This window comes from Corvus kubaryi, unplaced genomic scaffold, assembly GCF_017639235.1.
Source record: "Corvus kubaryi isolate FWS band 111438036 unplaced genomic scaffold, C.kubaryi_AGA036_p1.0 74, whole genome shotgun sequence".
Lineage (NCBI taxonomy): Eukaryota > Metazoa > Chordata > Aves > Passeriformes > Corvidae > Corvus > Corvus kubaryi.
In genome coordinates this window covers 15,458,935-15,475,987 of record NW_024582061.1, presented here as the reverse complement: position 1 = coordinate 15,475,987, position 17,053 = coordinate 15,458,935, and the positions used below count along the sequence as shown (strand labels likewise).

At 51.0% G+C, this 17,053-nt stretch overlaps 1 protein-coding gene across 3 annotated transcripts; it reads left to right on the top strand.

Moving 5' to 3' along the window:
- The first annotated feature begins 12,501 nt into the window (after positions 1-12,501).
- On the top strand, positions 12,502-16,926 carry LGALS2 (galectin 2). 3 transcript variants are annotated; one of them, XM_042050565.1, is made up of 5 exons: positions 12,502-12,605; positions 12,704-12,807; positions 15,137-15,219; positions 15,431-15,590; positions 16,736-16,926. In XM_042050565.1, the coding sequence occupies exons 2-5, from the start codon at positions 12,802-12,804 to the stop codon at positions 16,880-16,882; spliced, it is 396 nt and encodes a 131-aa protein (XP_041906499.1). In that variant the 5' UTR covers positions 12,502-12,605; positions 12,704-12,801; the 3' UTR covers positions 16,883-16,926. The 3 variants fall into 3 exon arrangements, with proteins under 3 accessions (XP_041906499.1, XP_041906498.1, XP_041906500.1); XM_042050564.1 differs by lacking the exons at positions 12,502-12,605; positions 12,704-12,807 and adding an exon at positions 14,587-14,689; XM_042050566.1 differs by lacking the exons at positions 12,502-12,605; positions 12,704-12,807 and adding an exon at positions 14,657-14,746.
- Positions 16,927-17,053: the final 127 nt, after the last annotated feature.

Sequence of the window (17,053 nt, the reverse complement as noted above, 5' to 3'; positions counted from 1 at the left end):
AAAGCAGCGGCCGCGCGGAAACCGGCCGAGCCGGCCCCTCCCGGAAGAACCGGTGTACTGGCAGGCGAAGCCACTTCCGGTGCGGAGAACGGGCACTTCCGGCGGGCGGCGAGCGCCGTGTCCTTTAAAAGGACACGGGCCCGGCGGGTGCGGCGCATGCGCGCTGCGCGCCCGCCTGGGCCGCGGAGTTGAGCCGGGGTCGGGTGCCGGCCAGTAATAAAAATAAATATAAATATGAATGGCAGCAAGTGCGGTCCCCTGCACTGATCTTTAAATAGCAGCTGATCTTCTGGCAGCACCCCGCCTGGCCCTTGTGCCCGGCTGAGCAGCGTGTGGGGCGGGCTGGGGGGGTGGTTGGTGAATGGAAATGGCCGGAGCGTTGCAGGAAAACCAACTCCGTTTGTGCCCGCTTTCCGTGCGGCTCTGCCAGTCTAGGCCAGCGCAGCTGTGACACCTAATACCGCCTGTTTTCTCCGTGCCCCAGGGGTCCTGGCAGGAGCAGCACGGCTTCTCCCCGCCTCGCTGCTTTCGTAGCTCGCTTTCGTGCTTTTCAGATCCCGAGCGAGCTCGGGGAGCTTTGGGGAGCGCAGGCTGTCTGAGGGGTGCCCGGTGAGGGTGTCAGCGGCAGGGGCTGGGGCTGGCCCTGCAGAGCCTCGGCGATAAGAGCACAATGCAGCCTGTTCGGCGTTCCGGCCTCTGATGTGGAGACAGGCGTCTGAGCCCAGCGGTCCCGTGCTGGGTTACTCATTTACAGTGCTAATCCCATGGCTGACGGGGGAACTGCCCTGTTGTCGCACCTAATGGCTTTTCCTTATGGATAGCCATTGTTTTGGTGAGGGCTTTTTGGTCATTAAAAAGCACTTTGGGGCGCCTGAATGTAGTTCTTTTTTTAACTGTTACTGCCTTGCATCACAAAGCCCTCTTTAAGTGCCTTTCATAGAAAATTGCAACATCCTTCCCTTTGCTGTGTTCAGGCACGTTTTACACAGGTTATTTTAATCTTATGAGTCAGCCCTGCATGTCACTATTCCTTTGATTTTTCTGAGAATCCTGAAGTCATCCCTAGGAGCCCTCCAGGTCATGTACGATCTGCATAGAAGGCACGCATCGCTCCATCCCCCACAGCGATGCCTCTGAATGAGAGGTTTTGCAGGCTGGTGTTTTACACAGCCCCCTTTTGCTCAGGTTTCGGTCTGTCTGAGTCTCGGGCTTGTTTGTTTTCCTGTCTTTGGCAACACCCAGTTGTTAACAAGCCCAGGATGAATGGAGGAAAGCTGCACCTCTTTTCGGCTGGTTGCAAACAATGGCGAGTGAACTCGTGCATAAAAGTCCTGTCAGCGGCGACCTTGCTTTTATTTCTCACAGATTTAGGAGTCTCTGTCCCCTTTGGTACATCTGCTTTCCATATAACAAGGACCCTAAGTGCAGCCAATGGAAAAAGATCGGAATCTGAATTTTTGCTCCCTGTAAGAGCGGCTAGATGATGTGTGAGGAACAACCTTTTCCCCCTCGATTTATTTTTACCGACAGCTGGAATTTTAAGCTAGGTTTGGACGGAGTGAGGCTCCAAGTTGTAATTAACACCGCTCCGGAGGGAAAGTACTGGAGCTATAATTAGCTTGTAGCCCATTGTGGAGGGAAGTGATGGCCAGAGGCCTGGATGAGCACAGCTCATGGGGGCAGAGTATGGCCCTGGTTTTGGCAGAGGGGTGCAGTCCTAAGTTTGGCAGAGGGATGACTGTCCCGGCTTTGACAGAGGGGTGCAGTCTTGGGTTTGGTGCAGTCCCGGGTTGTCAGGCCCTGCAGCAGCCGCCCGCAGAGGGCACCAGCAGGCACGGCAGCGCCTGCCAGGGCAGCTTGGGCTCAGCAAGCGCTCCTGCTGCTTGTGCACTCGAGGTGAATCCCAAACAGGCCAAGTCCCACTCCATTGGGAAGGAAAGGCGGCCTCACAGGAGTAGCCGGTGCGCCTGGGAGAGGGGTTTTCCACCCACCAGGTCGTCTTCTGCCGGGCAGAACCACGCAGTCACCCCCTCTGTCCCAGTGTTTGTTTGGTTTCTCTGCCGTGTGTGTTCATGTGAACCCTGCGATGTTTTTCAGATGTGCTTGTGTGCGCTTCCTGCTGGGTCGTCAGCTCTGGCCCGTGACATGAGCTTCCCTTTCCCCATCATATTCCTCTTTCTTTGGCAAGGTGTTCTGCTGGAGACCTTTCACTTTCCTGAAGCTTGGTGCTATGGTCTTTTGTTTTTTTGGTTTTTTTTTTTCGTTTTCCTGCTCTGGCTGACTCCAGCAGCCAGTTCCTGGGGGGTTGGCTCATTTTTAACTCTGCTACTTTCTCTTGGAAAAGAGAAGCTGGCAGCACCTCTCCTGACATCACCTCGGACCATGCACCTTGTTACACAATCCTCTGGATTTGCCATTCCCTGACCTTGGCTAATCTCCTTCCTTTTGCAATACTTTTAAGCACCTTTCCCAGCAGAGGGCTGCAATTACAGAGGCAAGTATAGAGTTGCATACTTCTCTAGGAGGGAGAGCAGGTTTGAGCTCCTTTAATCTAATAGGAAATGTCTCCTTCCCTTTCATATGCAGCACTTTCTTGTTGTATGCAATCATCCACCAGGATTGCTCCCTTCCATTTCTTTCAGCAGTTTCCCTTTCAGCTGTAGGAAGACCTGTCCCCGGTGATCAAAGGCATCCTTCTACAGCTACAGGAGCAGAATGAGGAAACAGGATGCTGGATAAGGGATCAGAAAACCTGCCGGCTACATGACTGCAATTAAGCATGTCTTGAAGCAAGACTCAGGAAAATACTCAGCTATGCTCACTGCCTCAGTTTCCCTGGTTGTTAGCATGGGGGTATAATTTCATTTTCTTCCTTTGGGGAATTGCCTTGACCTCTGTATACCAATTTTCCTTTCCACATTGGTTCTGTCATTAGAGCAACTGGCTCAGCGAGACAAGTGAGAGAAGCAAATACCAGAGTTAGAGGTGAGCTGTGCAGCTCCGTTTCCTTGTGTTCAAGCCCTCCTTCCAAACTCAAGGGGTGTCTTGATCCCTTTACTGAACAGGCAGCAGTGCCCTTCTGGACAGTGTGAGGAGTGAAAGTGTCTCCCTGCTCCCTGGGGAAGGCTCAACTGGGTTTGCTGTTGCTGATAGCTTCTTTCCAAGAAAGTGCAGGGCATTTGCGGTGTGCTCTGAGGACATGGGAACGCTCTTGCTGCTGAGGAACAGTATCTGCAGCAGGCAAAGATGAAATAAAACTGATGGGACGGAGCCCTTGTTGTAGCCGTGGCTCGGGGGCTGGTAGGTTTTGTAGCTGGTAAGCTGGAACGTGAACAGGAAGACCTGCCAGGTTAGAGAGAGCTGCTTGAATTTACGGGGCTGAAGTGAGCACTGAGGGCCCTGAGCCCGCAAGGGGGAGTCTCGATGGAGTCATTCACAGCAGCACTGATGAGATCAGCTCCAGACTGGAACAGATCCATGACCGATACCGTGCACTCGGTGCTCAGGAGTCAGCAGAGGCACTGGAAAAGGTGACCAGATTCACCCATTCTTGCTTTACCCCTTGCTTGCAGTGTTGTAGCTGGCAGATGGAAGCAGCATCACTAGAGAGCGCAAGTACTGGGGGAAAAAAGTAGTTTGAGAGCCTGGATTTTGCTGAGATACAGTTTGGCTCTAAAGAACAGCAGGAGGGAGAAGGAGAAAAACCCTTTTGCAAAGGCATTTTTCACGGGCACCCAAGCGTGATCTGAGCAGAAATCGTCAACCTGAAGCAAACTGGGGAGCCCAGCTGCAGCAAATCCCCAAGCCTGGATGATGAGCGCATCCCCGCATTGCGACGACAAGGAAGTGTGACTTAGTGAAGCGTTTGCTGGGGATGTTTAATGTAGCAGCCGCCCGGGGATCTCAGAGATGCAGTCGTGTGCAGCCTCTCTTCTCCAACGCGGCTCAGGGAGGAGGCATTCCCGCTGCACAGTGCCCCAGTGCCGAATGCACGTGTACTCGGCTCTGCGGCTGGCTCAAGCGTGGCACCATGAGCTGGAATAGATGGGTTTTGGCCCACGATTGAAAATCCCCCATTGCCAGCAATCCTGTTTTGGCTGCAGCTGCCTCAGGTTCCCTAGGAAACTCCAGTGCTGGCTTAAGTCCGGGCTGTGAAACAGCGGGAGGAGGTAGTCCGGCAGTGCTCTCCCTCCAGCCTGGCTGCTCAGTGTCTGCCACTTGGCACTACAGCCAGCTTCTGCCCCGCTGCTGGGGATGCTGAGGAGCAGCAGGGCAGAGCGATCCCAGTGCTGGGGTACGGTGGACGTGGAGCTAGGGATAAAAAGAAAACCGTGACCCAAGAGGAGGAGGAGAAGGGAGACGCTGAGTCTGCATACGCAGATTTCCCGAGGGTGGGCCTGGCTTTTCATAGGCTCCTTTCTAGTCCCTCTGGCTTCATCTGTCTTAGTAAGTGCAACAGGAGCAGGGCTGAGCCTGAGCACTGCCTCAGGATGATGGCTCGTGCCGTGCAGTTGTTAGCAACCCCCCTGCCTTGGTTTTGAGCAGTGCCACAGCACCCAGGCATGGCTGGGGGACAGAGTGGGCTGGGAACTGTTCCCAACAGAGCCTTGTTGCCATGCTTTTAACCCCACAGATGGGAGCTGTGTTCTGCTCCTTGCTTTCGGGGCCAAGAGGAAAACAGCTACACCCTGTAAGCCCAGGTCCCTCAGAAGGCAGACTTTTGAAATGCAGTCACCTGCAGCCTGTATATTTATCCCGTAATTTTCCAGCATTCCCCTCTTCAAAGATGGGGAATGTCATGCAACAGGTCGTGGGTGAGTGCGTGGGATGGGAGTGTGTGTGCCAGACTGAAACTGGGAAATGCTCTGTCTGCTGGGTATGGCTGAACTGTGGGTTGTGACTCAGTGTCCAATACCTCATGCTATGCATCACTGGCTGCATTTGACCTTCTGCTGTGTAGGGTGGGTGACATACTAGGAGAAAACGTTGCCTAAGCAAATGAGGTCAGTGTGGGGGCCCGCTCCTGGATGCAGGGATCAGACAGGCCTGGGCACACAAACACGTTGAGTTTGCCCCCCTGGCTCTCCTGCCTGAGGTTGGCAAAATGAGGAGCCCATGGAGCACATGCTTCTGCAAGGACTTCTCATGCACACACATCTGTGTCCTATTTCCCCTGCCATCCCCAGCTACATCACATTGGGAACTCAGTCAGGGAGCAGAACGGGCAGAACTCATGTATCCCCCATTTAATATGCTGCTGACAGATGTGTCCCCCAGTCAAAAGAAGGATCAGGTGCATTTGACCAGCTTCTGCCTTGTCTCCACTTGGAGGGGCTGTGTTCAAGCAACTTGCTGTTCCCCTCAGCTCCAGAGGTTTTTTGAAGGCAGTGCTCACCTTCCTGGATCATGCTGCAATGGTGTTGCACTTTTGCTGTCCCTGATTTGCAGCCTAAGCCCCCTCATCTTGGAGGGGTGAGATGCTCCTAGCAGAGGCTGTTCCTCTTTCCACAGAGGCTGCTCCTCCTCGAACAGAGCAGCTTTGCATCTAGAATAGCCAGCTTCCCAGCAGTGGTGCTCTGGCTGAATTTCAGGAGGAGGATGCGTGCTGGGATTTGATAGGGTTAAAAGCTGGGGTGTCACAGCATGGTTCAAGAGTAGGCTATGAGACTTCTTCCCTCTGGCTGCTGTTCTTCTCCTGCTGGTGTCCAGAGCTAGTGCGAGGCACCCTTCAGCTCATCCTGAGCCAGGTCTCAGGGAAGCTGTGTCTCTGACAGAGCTGTTCAGGAAAGATTCCCACCCCTTTCCTAATGAGGCCGAGTGAATAATAGAGATGTTCCTCAGGGATGGTGTTGTAAGCAGTGCTACGTGCATGTTCAGGACCAGAAAGCAGGTCCCCACTAGCTTTTCCCTGCTGTTGTGCGGCAGATGTGGATGTGTGTCCCATCTTGACAGAGGAGATAAGCTATCTGCGTGCAGATGGGAACTTGCCTGGCAGTCGCAGCCACCTGTTGTCCTCACATTGTGCTTATCAGATCTCCTAGCTTGGGAGGTCTGTTTGAGTCTGTTTGTTGGCAACGCTTTTGAGGCTATTCAGCCTGGGATATGATAAGATTAGTCCAGGGTGAGTCGCATTGAAGGCATTTAGTTTCAAATACTTTTTTCCCCTCTCTGGAGCAAGCATCCTCCGTCCAGGAATCTGACTGCAATTAAAGCCTGGTGTTTGTTTTGCTGCTGGGGGCTCTCTGGGAGGGGAGCAGCACAAAGAAACCTGGGGGCAGCTAGAGAGACGCAGCTAGGTTCTGGCCCCTGCGTGTTGCCAGTGGTGAGGAAAAAAAGAACAGCAGGAAAAGGCACAAACTGGAAGGAAGGGAAAGAGAGCCAGAGAGAACAAAGAGCTTGGCATGACTGCTGGGAATGCAAAATAAACATCCACTGTCCTCAAGCGAAGGCTTATGTACTGCTGGCTGCATGGGTCAGAAACAAGAGTGGAGGCTCATGGGCACAGTCCAGAGAAGGGACAGGATGCCTATATGGGACAGGGCGTCCCTTAGTGCCCAGTGTAGTCCTGGAAAGGGAGACTAGGTGTCCCATCAGTGTGAAGCACCCGCTGCCCTGCTCCCTGTAGTACCTTGTGCAGATGAAATATCTCGGGGCAGTGCCGTGGCCCAGCTCTTCCCCGTGTCTCACTCTGAAGGTCTGTGGGTTCAGGTCTTTCTGGTACCCTTCCCTCTGGAAAGTGGGAGGAGAGGGATACGGAGAGTTGTTTGTGTGGGCCTGATCTTTTCTTAGCTCTCCTTCAGATGCCTGCAGTTCCCTCTTTAGATGCCCATTTCCTGCACCGAGTCAGTCATTTGGGGATTTGGACTCCCTTTTTTTTGGCAGCTTTTCTTTCCCATTTTCATCTGGTTTGGTTTTTACTGTTTCATTTTGCAGTGCCATCAAAGGGAGTTTGTTCAAGCTGATTTTGCAGCAACAGATAGTTTTGACTTGACAACCCCTTCCTCTGCAGACCTCAGTCACGGCCTTGGATCCAGGGTAGGTTGCCCCTTCAGATGCTCTCAAAGCTGATGTGTGGTAAGGTGGCTTGCTGCTTCCTAGTGGATGAAGGATCCTTGGCTTTACTGACGTGAGCATGGGAGAACAGACCTTTTTTTCGCTCCCCTTCTTTCCAGCCTATGAGCTGTTAATTCTTGTGGCTTTTCAAAACTTGCTATTTCTCTCTTAGCATTTCTTTCTCTCTTTATTTTTTCCAGTAGATGAGCCACCCTTGGCATTGCGCCTTGTGCGTGTGACTCAGATGGATTCTGCTTGTCTGAAAGATTCCTGCAAGTCCTCAGAGTTGTCCAACCTGCCTGGGCTCAGCACTGGAACCCGTGAGAAACACGCTGAAAGCGAGTCCTGCAGCGTCTTTGTCCCTGTGCAGGATGGAGACTAGGCAGTCACTCTCACTTCACGCCCTTGCTGTGCTGTGGGATTGAATCCAGGATGACTGCTCAGAGCTCTGTGGAGGGAGGTCCCCAACGACCTTTTGTGGATGGTGCAATGCTGCATTTCTTTTTTGCTTATTCTAGTTCCAGCCAGCTGGTCTCATGCTGTCTCCGTTGTGGGAAATGGTCCCCTTGAAGTCAGCGAAGCTGGGCTTGGGGCATCTTGGAAGTCCCATGGCTTCCACTGCAGGAAGGCTTCTGTTCTTTGAATGCCTCTGGTTTTCAGGCTTAATTGGACCCACCCAAGGGCTGATATTTTCCAGAGGCACTGAATGCCTCAGTACCTCCTGCTGATAGTAGATGGTGTGATGAGAGATTGGCATCTTTGCTACTCCAGCTGTATCAGCTAGGGGAGCACAGCTTCCTTTTAGCTTTTTGCACAGGTTTGCCAAGTGATGTGATTTGATTTTGTGGCCATGGAAACTTTAAGATGAGAATCCAAACAGGAGGAGTTGGTTTTGGATGTGAACTTGGGTGCCTGTGCCTCAATTTCCTCATGTGCAAGATGAGGGAGCCACCAACTTCCTTGCTTAATGGTAAGATAAAACTGTTGGAGATGTTAATCTTTTGATGGAAGATGCAAGTGGGCCATAAGACCTCATGAAGCTGATCCTTTGTGGAGGGCTCTTTGGAAGATGCTTTTCCCATTAAGCTAATAATATCTCATCCAGAAGATGTAGGTAAAGCTGGGCAATCCCAAAAGTCCCAGAGAGGGGGAAGCTGTGAGCCTTCTATACATCTTCTCTTTTCCAGTAGGGAAGCTTTCAACACAAGTGAATTTTTATCTCCAGGCGTGTTTTTTGAAAGCCTTTCCCACAACCCGCATTCCTGGCATGCACCCATGAGTGAAAGAATTAGAGAAATGAAGTCTGGAAATGGAACTGGGTGGCATGTCATCAGTCCTCTGGCCTCCCTTCTCTGCCCTCTGCCAGTTGTGTTCATTCTCCTGCCCCTCAGCCAAGCTGGGGACACAGAAGACGTGACTCATCTGCTGCTTGGGTTGATAAAACATCCCCTTATGAGCCAGCTTCCTTGCAAATGAACCACCCTTCTCCCCTTCCCTGCGCACAACTCGGACCACACAAAAATGTTTCCACAGACTTCAGAGCTGCCTGAGAGAGACATCCCCTGCAAAGGTTCAAGGATATAACTTGGAAACCATCCATCAGAGCACATTTGAGCTCCCCATGGAGATGGGAGATGCCAGTCACTGTGGCACCATCACCTTTCTCATAAAGGAGGGAGACAGATGGAGTCTGAGGCTGTACTTGTTCCCTGTGCCCTTGATCTGCTCCACTGCTTGATGCAGATTCCCCCTTTCACTGCTGCCCCTAGCCCTGAAGAAAGGGGTGGGTTTTCCCCCACATTTTAGTTCTTCAGCTATCTTTGTCCTTCCTACTCCTTTCCCCCCACATCCTAAGGAAGAGAAATTGCACCCTACAGCTAAAGAGGGGTGATTTTTGTGGAGACCCTACTGGATGCTGATGGCCTCTAATGTCTTCCCTCAGGTTCAGATCATGGATGCTACTTCCATGCCTCCCACAGATGCTCTGGATGATGCACTGTGAGGGAGCTGAGGTGGGAGGGGTGACTGGAGATTAGCCTCCCATCCTTTTTCCCTTCCTATTTTACTTGGTCTGAATGTGGAGACTTCAGCGCTTTCTCCAGAGGAGCCATCCCTCTCTGGGTAACATCTTAGGCAGGAGCTTAGTGCTCCTGGGCACTATTTTCCTTGTGCTCATCCTTGCTTTGGCTTCTCCTGCGTCTCCTGGACAATCCTCTCCTGTACACACCCTTCAGATCCACAGACCTGCTCACCCAGTCTCTTGCTTACCTCAGTGTTTGGCTGAGGTAAGTACACTTTGTTCTTTCGGTCCTCCTCCGTTAGGAAGCTGGCTGGCTTTCAGAGCTCAGGGATCGGTTGGGTGTCGGTGGCAGCACTGTCTGCTGAGAGCCCAACCAACAGCTCTTGGCTAAAGGGGAAGCCAGTCCTATTCAGGAATTTCTGTACTGCCAGGTGTAGGACTGAGCATCTCCATTAGGAGCTGGTGGAAGCTTCTTCTCAGTCATATCCTGAGCCCTGGCCTCTGAAAATCCACCCCACAGCCCTCTAAGGCAGGGGTCATTCCCCTCTAAGCTTAATGAAGGGAGGAAACCAAAGCAGAAACAGGGCTTAATCACAACTGCCGTGAGGAACCGCAACCAGGGCCCAGATGAGGTCAGAGAACACGGTTTAAATCAGGTCACTGCTTGAGATTTATTGTGTGGAGTTTTTCTTTTTTCTTTACTCCCGCACTGAAATCTTTCCCCAGAGGCTATTCAAGGAAATAAATAGCCGGTGGAAAGGGACAATAGCTTGCTGTGGAGTACAAATTATATGAAGCAGTAGGAAATAATAGCAGAGTAAGCAGCTGCTACTCTGAGAAAGAATGCATGGTTGGTCTCTCCAGCTCCCTTTGCCTTGAGCAGACACTGATGCCTGGTCCAAGGCACAGGCTCCCTGGTGCCTGGAGTGCAATATGAGACAGGCACCTTATCCCCTCTGCACGTCGTCCTCCAGTGCCACTTCTTTGGTGCCTAGTTAGCACCAAGCCTTCCATGAGGGTGCTAAAGGGATCTCTCCCCTCTTCTGGCAGAGCCTGGTTTGATGGGGGGACAGTGGCACGTGCATCCATGCACCCAGCATGGCTGCCTTGCCTGTCTCTATCTTCCTCATGCCTTCTGGATTGAGCATTTTCTCTGGTGGTGACCCATGTCAGTCCTGCGGGGGACTGTTCATAGCTCATGTTGTCTAGAAAGAATGTGTTGGCTACCCTCTCCTCTGAGCCTCTTGTGGCCTTTCCTCAGAATACTGTTGAGAGAGATGGTGGAGACCATTCTGGCCTGCTGGTGTGGATTTTGGGGGCTGCCTCTGCCACAAGGCCCTGAGAATCCTCAAACCGCTGAGTCTACCTTGGCTGGGAAGTGGGGAAATCTGTGGTTTTCCTCAGGGCTTCACACCTAGCTGGCTTATCTCCTGCCCAAGTAAGAAAACAAAATAAATACTGCTGCCAGCAATGATGCTGCTGATGATCTTGGCAGCCTGCTGCAGAGGGTGGCATTCAGTCTGTTCTCAACAGCTGTGTGGGTGCCCTGTGGTAGAGGTGGCAGCTCTAGGCCATGGTGCATGAGGTGCTGCTGTCTGGAGGCACCCCAACGCTCCTGAGATCCCATTGGTGCTCCTGGTGGCCTGAGGTCTCCTCAGGACTAGCAGGAAGGCTGGGAAAGATTGTTGACCCCAAAATCTACCATGTGGGACCTCTGCAAATGGAACTGCTGCATTTTATGGGGTGAAAGCACTCTTCAGAGGACCTGCCCTGCCATCCTTCTGGCTGAAAGCCAACATGCTTGCATTAGGCTCTTCCCTCCTTAAAATATCTTTGGGGTATTTTTGTTTTCTCCATGCAAAATTGCAGGCCTGCCTGCTCCCTGTTGGAAGCTTGCCCTGCCCTTGGGTTGCATGTGGCCCCCACCCTCACACCAAGTGACTACTTGTTGGGTCTTTGCTGTCCCTCTGGGAATGCAGCAAATGCTCGTCTGGTGACAGTGATGTGAACATGAGTGTCCCATACCAGTACAAGCCAACGGCCCTCCAGCCAGGGTAAACATCTCTGTGGCCCTGGAGGGACACTCCCAGTCAGGTACCCTAGTCTAGGATCATCTCTCTGGGGGGTGGAGGGTTCCTTTGCACCAGTGGCTGCCAGCTTCCACAGCTATTGTTTATGTTTTCCTTACTGCACAGATCCTCCACCTCTTTTGCAGATGCTCTTTAGCCGGATTTCCTCTTTCTTTGGGATTTACATTCCCATGCTATCATTGTTTCCCCAGGCTTTCTGCTTTGCAGTGTCAGCAGGGAAGTATCAACCTGCCCCTGTCACCCTCCTTTCATCATCCCAATCACCACCTCCAACTGCAGTGGAGAATTTTGGCTCTTCTGGGGTCCCTAAAGTCTCATCCCCTTCCTATGTGGGGAGCACATACCCCTGTGTGAGGGAGGCCATCTGCACAGGGCTGGTGTCTGACCAGCTCCGCAGACAAAGGAAGTCGCCAGTGCTGGCAGAGTTGCTGTCTGGTTTCCCGCTATTGTTCCCAGTGGCAAATAAAAGGGGGGTGAACGCCCCTGCTGAGCATTGTCGGAGGGGGTAAATGTTATTTCGATAAAATCTCATGGCCCCTGTCTGAGCAGCTCATGCCTCTTTCATGCTCGTCTCCCTCTCTGCATGTTCTCGCATCCATCTGTGGTAGTTGTGGCTCTGCACTCAACTCTCTGCACGGGTAGCTTTACTCATCCCTCAAACAGAATCACAGAAGGGGTCAGGTTGGAAGGGCCCACAGGGGGTCATCTGGCCCAACCTCTCTGCTCTAGCAGGGTCATCCCAGAGCACATGGCACAGGATTGCCTCCAGATGGTTCTGGAATATCTCCAGTGAGGGAGACTCCACAACCTCTCTGTGCAGTCTGTTCCAATGTGTGGTCACCTGCACCTCCTCATGTTCACGTGGAGCTTCCTGTGTATCAACTTCTGCCCACTGCCTCTTGTCCTATTGCTTGGCATCAGCGAGAAGAGCCTGGCTCCATCCTTCCGACACCCTCCCTTCAGATACTGATAGACATTGGTGAGGTCCCCTCTCAGTCGTGTCTTTTCAAGGCCCAGCTCCCTCAGCCCTTCCTCATGACAGAGATTCTCCAGTCCCTTCATCATCTCTGTAGCCCTCTGCTGGACCTGCTCCAGGAGCTCCACATCTCCCTTGTACTGCTGAGGAGTCCAGAACTGGTCACAGTAAGAGACATGCTGCTCTCCCTCCCAGGCAGCTCTAAGGAAAGGGTTAGTAATTTGCAGCATATGTCTTAAGCAAGGGCTTGGTGGTGAACTTGTGTGCCTATGCACAAACCATGAAGAAAGCGAGGTTTCAGTTTTGGCTTTGCAGTTCAGATAAAAATTCAACGGCAATGTGTTAGATAAGAAGTAAACTACTGTGCAAGTGCAGGAAATGGGGTTACAAATAGGACACTTGGTTTTTGAGGAACTTGTCTCACACAACCCTCAGAAGAGACCTCCGGTGACCATCAAATTAAGATGTGAGTATGTGCAATGGTGGAACCACATCTACTCATGCCTCATGTGCTAATGAGGAATTGAAAGTCACTTCTACCTCTGCTTTTTACCCACATAACAGACTGCATAACAATTACTCAGGCAAAAAGTGAAACTGGGTAAGACGCTACCGTCAAGAAGCCCAAGGCACAGAAGGACCAAGAGGACGCTGCTGGAACCATGGAGGTGACTCCCTTTTACTTGCCCTATCTCTCTTCTTCTCCCCCTCTCTCTTTCTCGCTCCCTCTTTTCCATAGAAGATTAATTTTGTAAAATAAAGCCAGCATTGTTGAACTGGCATTTAGTCTCCTTTGCACCTTAATTTGGGCAGAGGACTTCAACAGCGAATCCCAACATTTTAATTGGCATCACCATTCTCTGACCCAAAGTGCTGTTTAATGGTTCCAAACTTTTACTGTTCTTCCCTCCTGGTGGGAGATTGACCCTCTAAGGGAGATTGACCAAACTTTTACTGTAACTTTTACTGTCCCTCTGTGGGTGACTGCTTTCTCCTGCCTGGTGTGACCAGGTTGTCTCCCTCTGAGGGAGACCGAAGGAAAAACGGTTACCAAGGGTGACCAGTGCAAGGCTAAAGTTTTCCTCTCTCCTGGAGAAGTTTGGTAGTCGCCTCTCTCCTCCAGGGTTTGGAATGGGCACAAATTAATTGTGATAATTTACAGGCAATAGCTGACCACATTAGTAGTTTGCAGGCCAAACGAAAAATGGGATGAGGAAAAGGTAAGTTGCCCATTAAAGGTAAGAAAGTAAGTTATTTGTGCAGTTTTTGGAGCTTGTGTATCTTGCTTGCAAAGGGAAGTCAAAAGCTTCCTGCCACCTGAAAGTGTTGCAGATGTAGAATTTATGACTTTGAAGTCAGAAAATGTGGTTCTTAGAACAGCATTGTCTTTTGAGAAAGAGAGACAGGAGAAATTGTAAAAACTAGTAGATATTATTTTAAATAAAAACGAACAATTACAAAAACTACTGTCTGCAGCTGAAAGATGAGAAAAACAGATGCAGAAAAATCTAAGTAAATTACTTGATAAAATCACACATGAATCATCCTCTAATTCAGTCCAGCACATCTATAGGGTGGTATATTGTGAGGATCCTGAAACATGGGATGGGGACATTTGGTACAATGATGATAGCCTTGACCTCCTCCTCCTTCTCCCTTTTCCACTTTTGGAGTCTTACAGATCAGGGACACTGTCTACTGACTTACTTGTAGCTCTTGCCTGGGAAGAAGACAGCAAGGGTGATACTCCCCTGTGAGGACAACATTCCCATGTCTCATGTTCCCATTCCCTAAAGGTTAGGGTGGATGGGACTATTGAACTGATGTGTGTGGCTCCTCAAGCTAAAAGGCTTGGGTCTAGATGGGGCTTGGATGGGAGGTTGCAGAGAGCTCCCACATAGTGGTATTGCAATCCACACAGCTGGGGCTGAACCTAGAGCCACAAGAAGGGAAGGAGCTTGGATGTCACTATGTCACTCCTGCAAAGGACACTTCATAGCTCATGCCATCTAGAGGGGATGTGTTGGTTGTCCTCTCCTCCAAGCCCCTTTGAGCCCTTCCTTGGAGCACTGTGGTGAAGGATGGTGGAGACCATTTTGGTGTGCTGGTGTGGATTTTGGAGCTGCCTCTTGCCAGAAAAGGAAGGAGCTGGAATGTTCTTTTGGCTGAGCTGTTACACACAGGAAAGAAGTGAAAGTGGTGGTCACACCTCCTTGGTCAGCTGGGAAGATATTTGTCCTATGTCTTGTCTAAAGTAGCACCCCTAAGGGCTGTGTGTGATAGTCCTTCTACTGGGAGCCCACCGAGGAGGCTGGGACTTGCTGATACTTCCTGGAATCCCTAGTGAGAAGTGTACATATGGAAGCTTTTTTCTTGGATCAAAGCCTTCTGGCTTAATAGCAGCTGTTGGAGCTTTGCAGAGGCAGGGGTCATGTTAATGTGTAAGCCACAGGGAAGTTTAGGGCTCTACAGTCCTATATGCAAAGCGTTTCTGAGCTAAACTGCTGGTGTCTCCCTGCCTGGTTGCTCTGCCCTCTGAGGAAGATACCTGTAAGGGCTGCTGCTCCTGTCCTTTGTCACCCAGGGTCCTCAGCTCAGCGAGGCTGAGTAAGAGACCAGCAAGTCATAGCTACTCTCACCACTTTCATTTCTTGGGCAGCATCAGCTTTCCACCAAACCCTGGGCAGTGCCCCTCTGCTTTAACCCTCTTTGTATCTCTGCTCTTTTCCTTCTGCTGAGGAAGAGCCTGTTTTCACTTCTTCTTTCTCTGATGTCTCTTCTCTCTTGTGGGCTTCACTCAGCCCACTCTTCTCTCCCTGAATGAGAAGTTTGTGCAAGACCTGCAGCATGGAGGGTTTTGGTCATGAGAGGAGCACCATCTGAGAGCAATAGATGTTCTCCTGGGTGGGATGCCTCCAAGCAGCACCCTCTCACTTGCGGTGGCAAGGCAGGAGGAATGGCTGAAGGAGCCCCACAGATTATTTTTCTCTGCCTTAGGGAAATATGGAAATCTTAAACCTGGATATGAAGCCTGGGAACACCCTGAAGGTGAAGGGCAAAATATCTCCTGATACTGTTGGGTAAGTACAAAGAAACCACGTTGGCTTGCCAGGGTTGAAGGTGGGCTGTAGAGGGAGGTGGTTTTCCAAGGTTGCCAGATACAAAATAGCACATTGTTATGTCACCTGCAACACTGATGAAGGAATTAGGCGCAGAGATGTGTGCCGGATCTCAAACCTTCCAAGACCCTCTCCTGTCCATGCATATGACTTTCCTCATGCTCATTTACAGCTTCAGCATCAATCTTGGCTGCAGCTCAAGAGATCTGGCATTTCACTTCAATCCCCGCTTCAATGAGTCTGTCATCGTCTGTAACTCCAAGTGCTCTAATGCCTGGCAGACAGAGCATCGTGACAGCCACCTCCCTTTCTTCAGGGGCTGCACTGTCAAGGTGAGGGGTCTGTGCCAGCCTGGGGTATGTGTGGTGTGTGTAGGGGCATGGGGTATGTGGGGAATGTGTGGTGAGGGGAAGCCCCTGGTTAGCAGATTCCCATACCACAGTTTTCCCAGTCCCACCCAATACCTCCTGCTCCCTCACAATGGCCCCTCATGCTCTGGGTTTTTGGTCCCGATTGCCATTTTCACTCCTTCTTCAAAACCACAATGCTGTTTCTGGGAATTTTATGTGAGTCCTGTCTGTCTCATGCTTTGTAAGTGCTTCCTGGCCCCCTCTACCTGCCCAGCAGGTGAGTGTACCTGGGGCTTATATGAAAGTAAAGGGAGTCTCCAAGAAGCAGGATCTTGCTGCTATCTACCTTATTTCTCTCCCTCCCTCCTATGTAAACACAGGCTTTAAGGCAACCCAGAGTTTGGAGCAATGTCCAAAAGCCTCTCCCCAACTCTTCTGTCCTCATTACTCCTGGATCCATGCTGCCAATCTGTCCTTTCTCTCTTCCTGCTAGGGCTGCTGTTCTCGTTGCTGCCCCACCCCATCTGATGTCCCAAATCATTAACAGGGCTGCATTTAGGAGTAGTCCAGTTCCTATAGCTGTGGAGAGGAAGCTTGTTTCCTCAGACAGAACTGGCTCTTGGGGAAGGGGTGGTGAGGTGATGGCTCTGGGGAACATTGCCTTTAGTTTGCAATGACCAGTGATGCATTCTTCATTCTTGTCGTCTGCTTGTGCATGTTTATCAGCAAAGCTCCTTTTTCTGAGTCCTGGTGAGCTGCTGAGGGCATTGGGGGTCAGGTTTATTCTGCCCTGTTCAGAGCAGAACGGTGGTGTACACATTCCATATGCTGTATAAAGACATGTAAAGACATACTTGGATTTAGCTGCTTGAGTTTACAATCAGAGTAGCTGAAACAGCCTCAGGAGAGATACTGTCCCCAATCACAGTCTGTATTCCTCCTTAGACCCTTGACATCAACTGGTCATTTTCCGAATCACCCTCACCTCAAACCCCAGCACCTTGCTTAAGGTTGTAGTGGACATGTCTGACCCTTGCATGTAACAGTCAGGCCTTTTGCCTCGATGCTGACCTCTGAATACCCTCCTTTCCCCCAATTCCTGCCATTCTTCCTCTTTTTTCACCCAGTTCTTAATTGAAATGCTGTCAGACAAATTCCGTGTGAAACTGCCGGATGGCCATGAAGTGCACTTCCCCAACCGGCACGGCTACCGCAAAATCACCTTCATGAGCATCATGGGAGGCTTCAAGATGATCTCCTTCAAGCTGAGCTGATGGGCACCACTTCCTAGATCCAATAAAAACCCTAGCCAGTGGAAGACTGCTTGTTCCAGCTGTTTTGTCTTCTGCAACAACTCTGTGGCTCTGTGCAAGGCACTGACAAAGCCCAAGGTTCTCCCACCAATAGGAAAGAAGCCATTGTTGGATAATGCCACATACTTTCCA

Bases quoted from the DNA above. Each gene is read 5' to 3' on its own strand.
- LGALS2 (XM_042050564.1), top strand. From the start codon at position 14,618: ATGCAAAGCGTTTCTGAGCTAAACTGCTGGTGTCTCCCTGCCTGGTTG. The intron at 15,220-15,430 runs GTAAGTACAAAG...GCTCATTTACAG, and splicing joins ATATCTCCTGATACTGTTGG to CTTCAGCATCAATCTTGGCT. The intron at 15,591-16,735 runs GTGAGGGGTCTG...TTTTTCACCCAG, and splicing joins TCAGGGGCTGCACTGTCAAG to TTCTTAATTGAAATGCTGTC.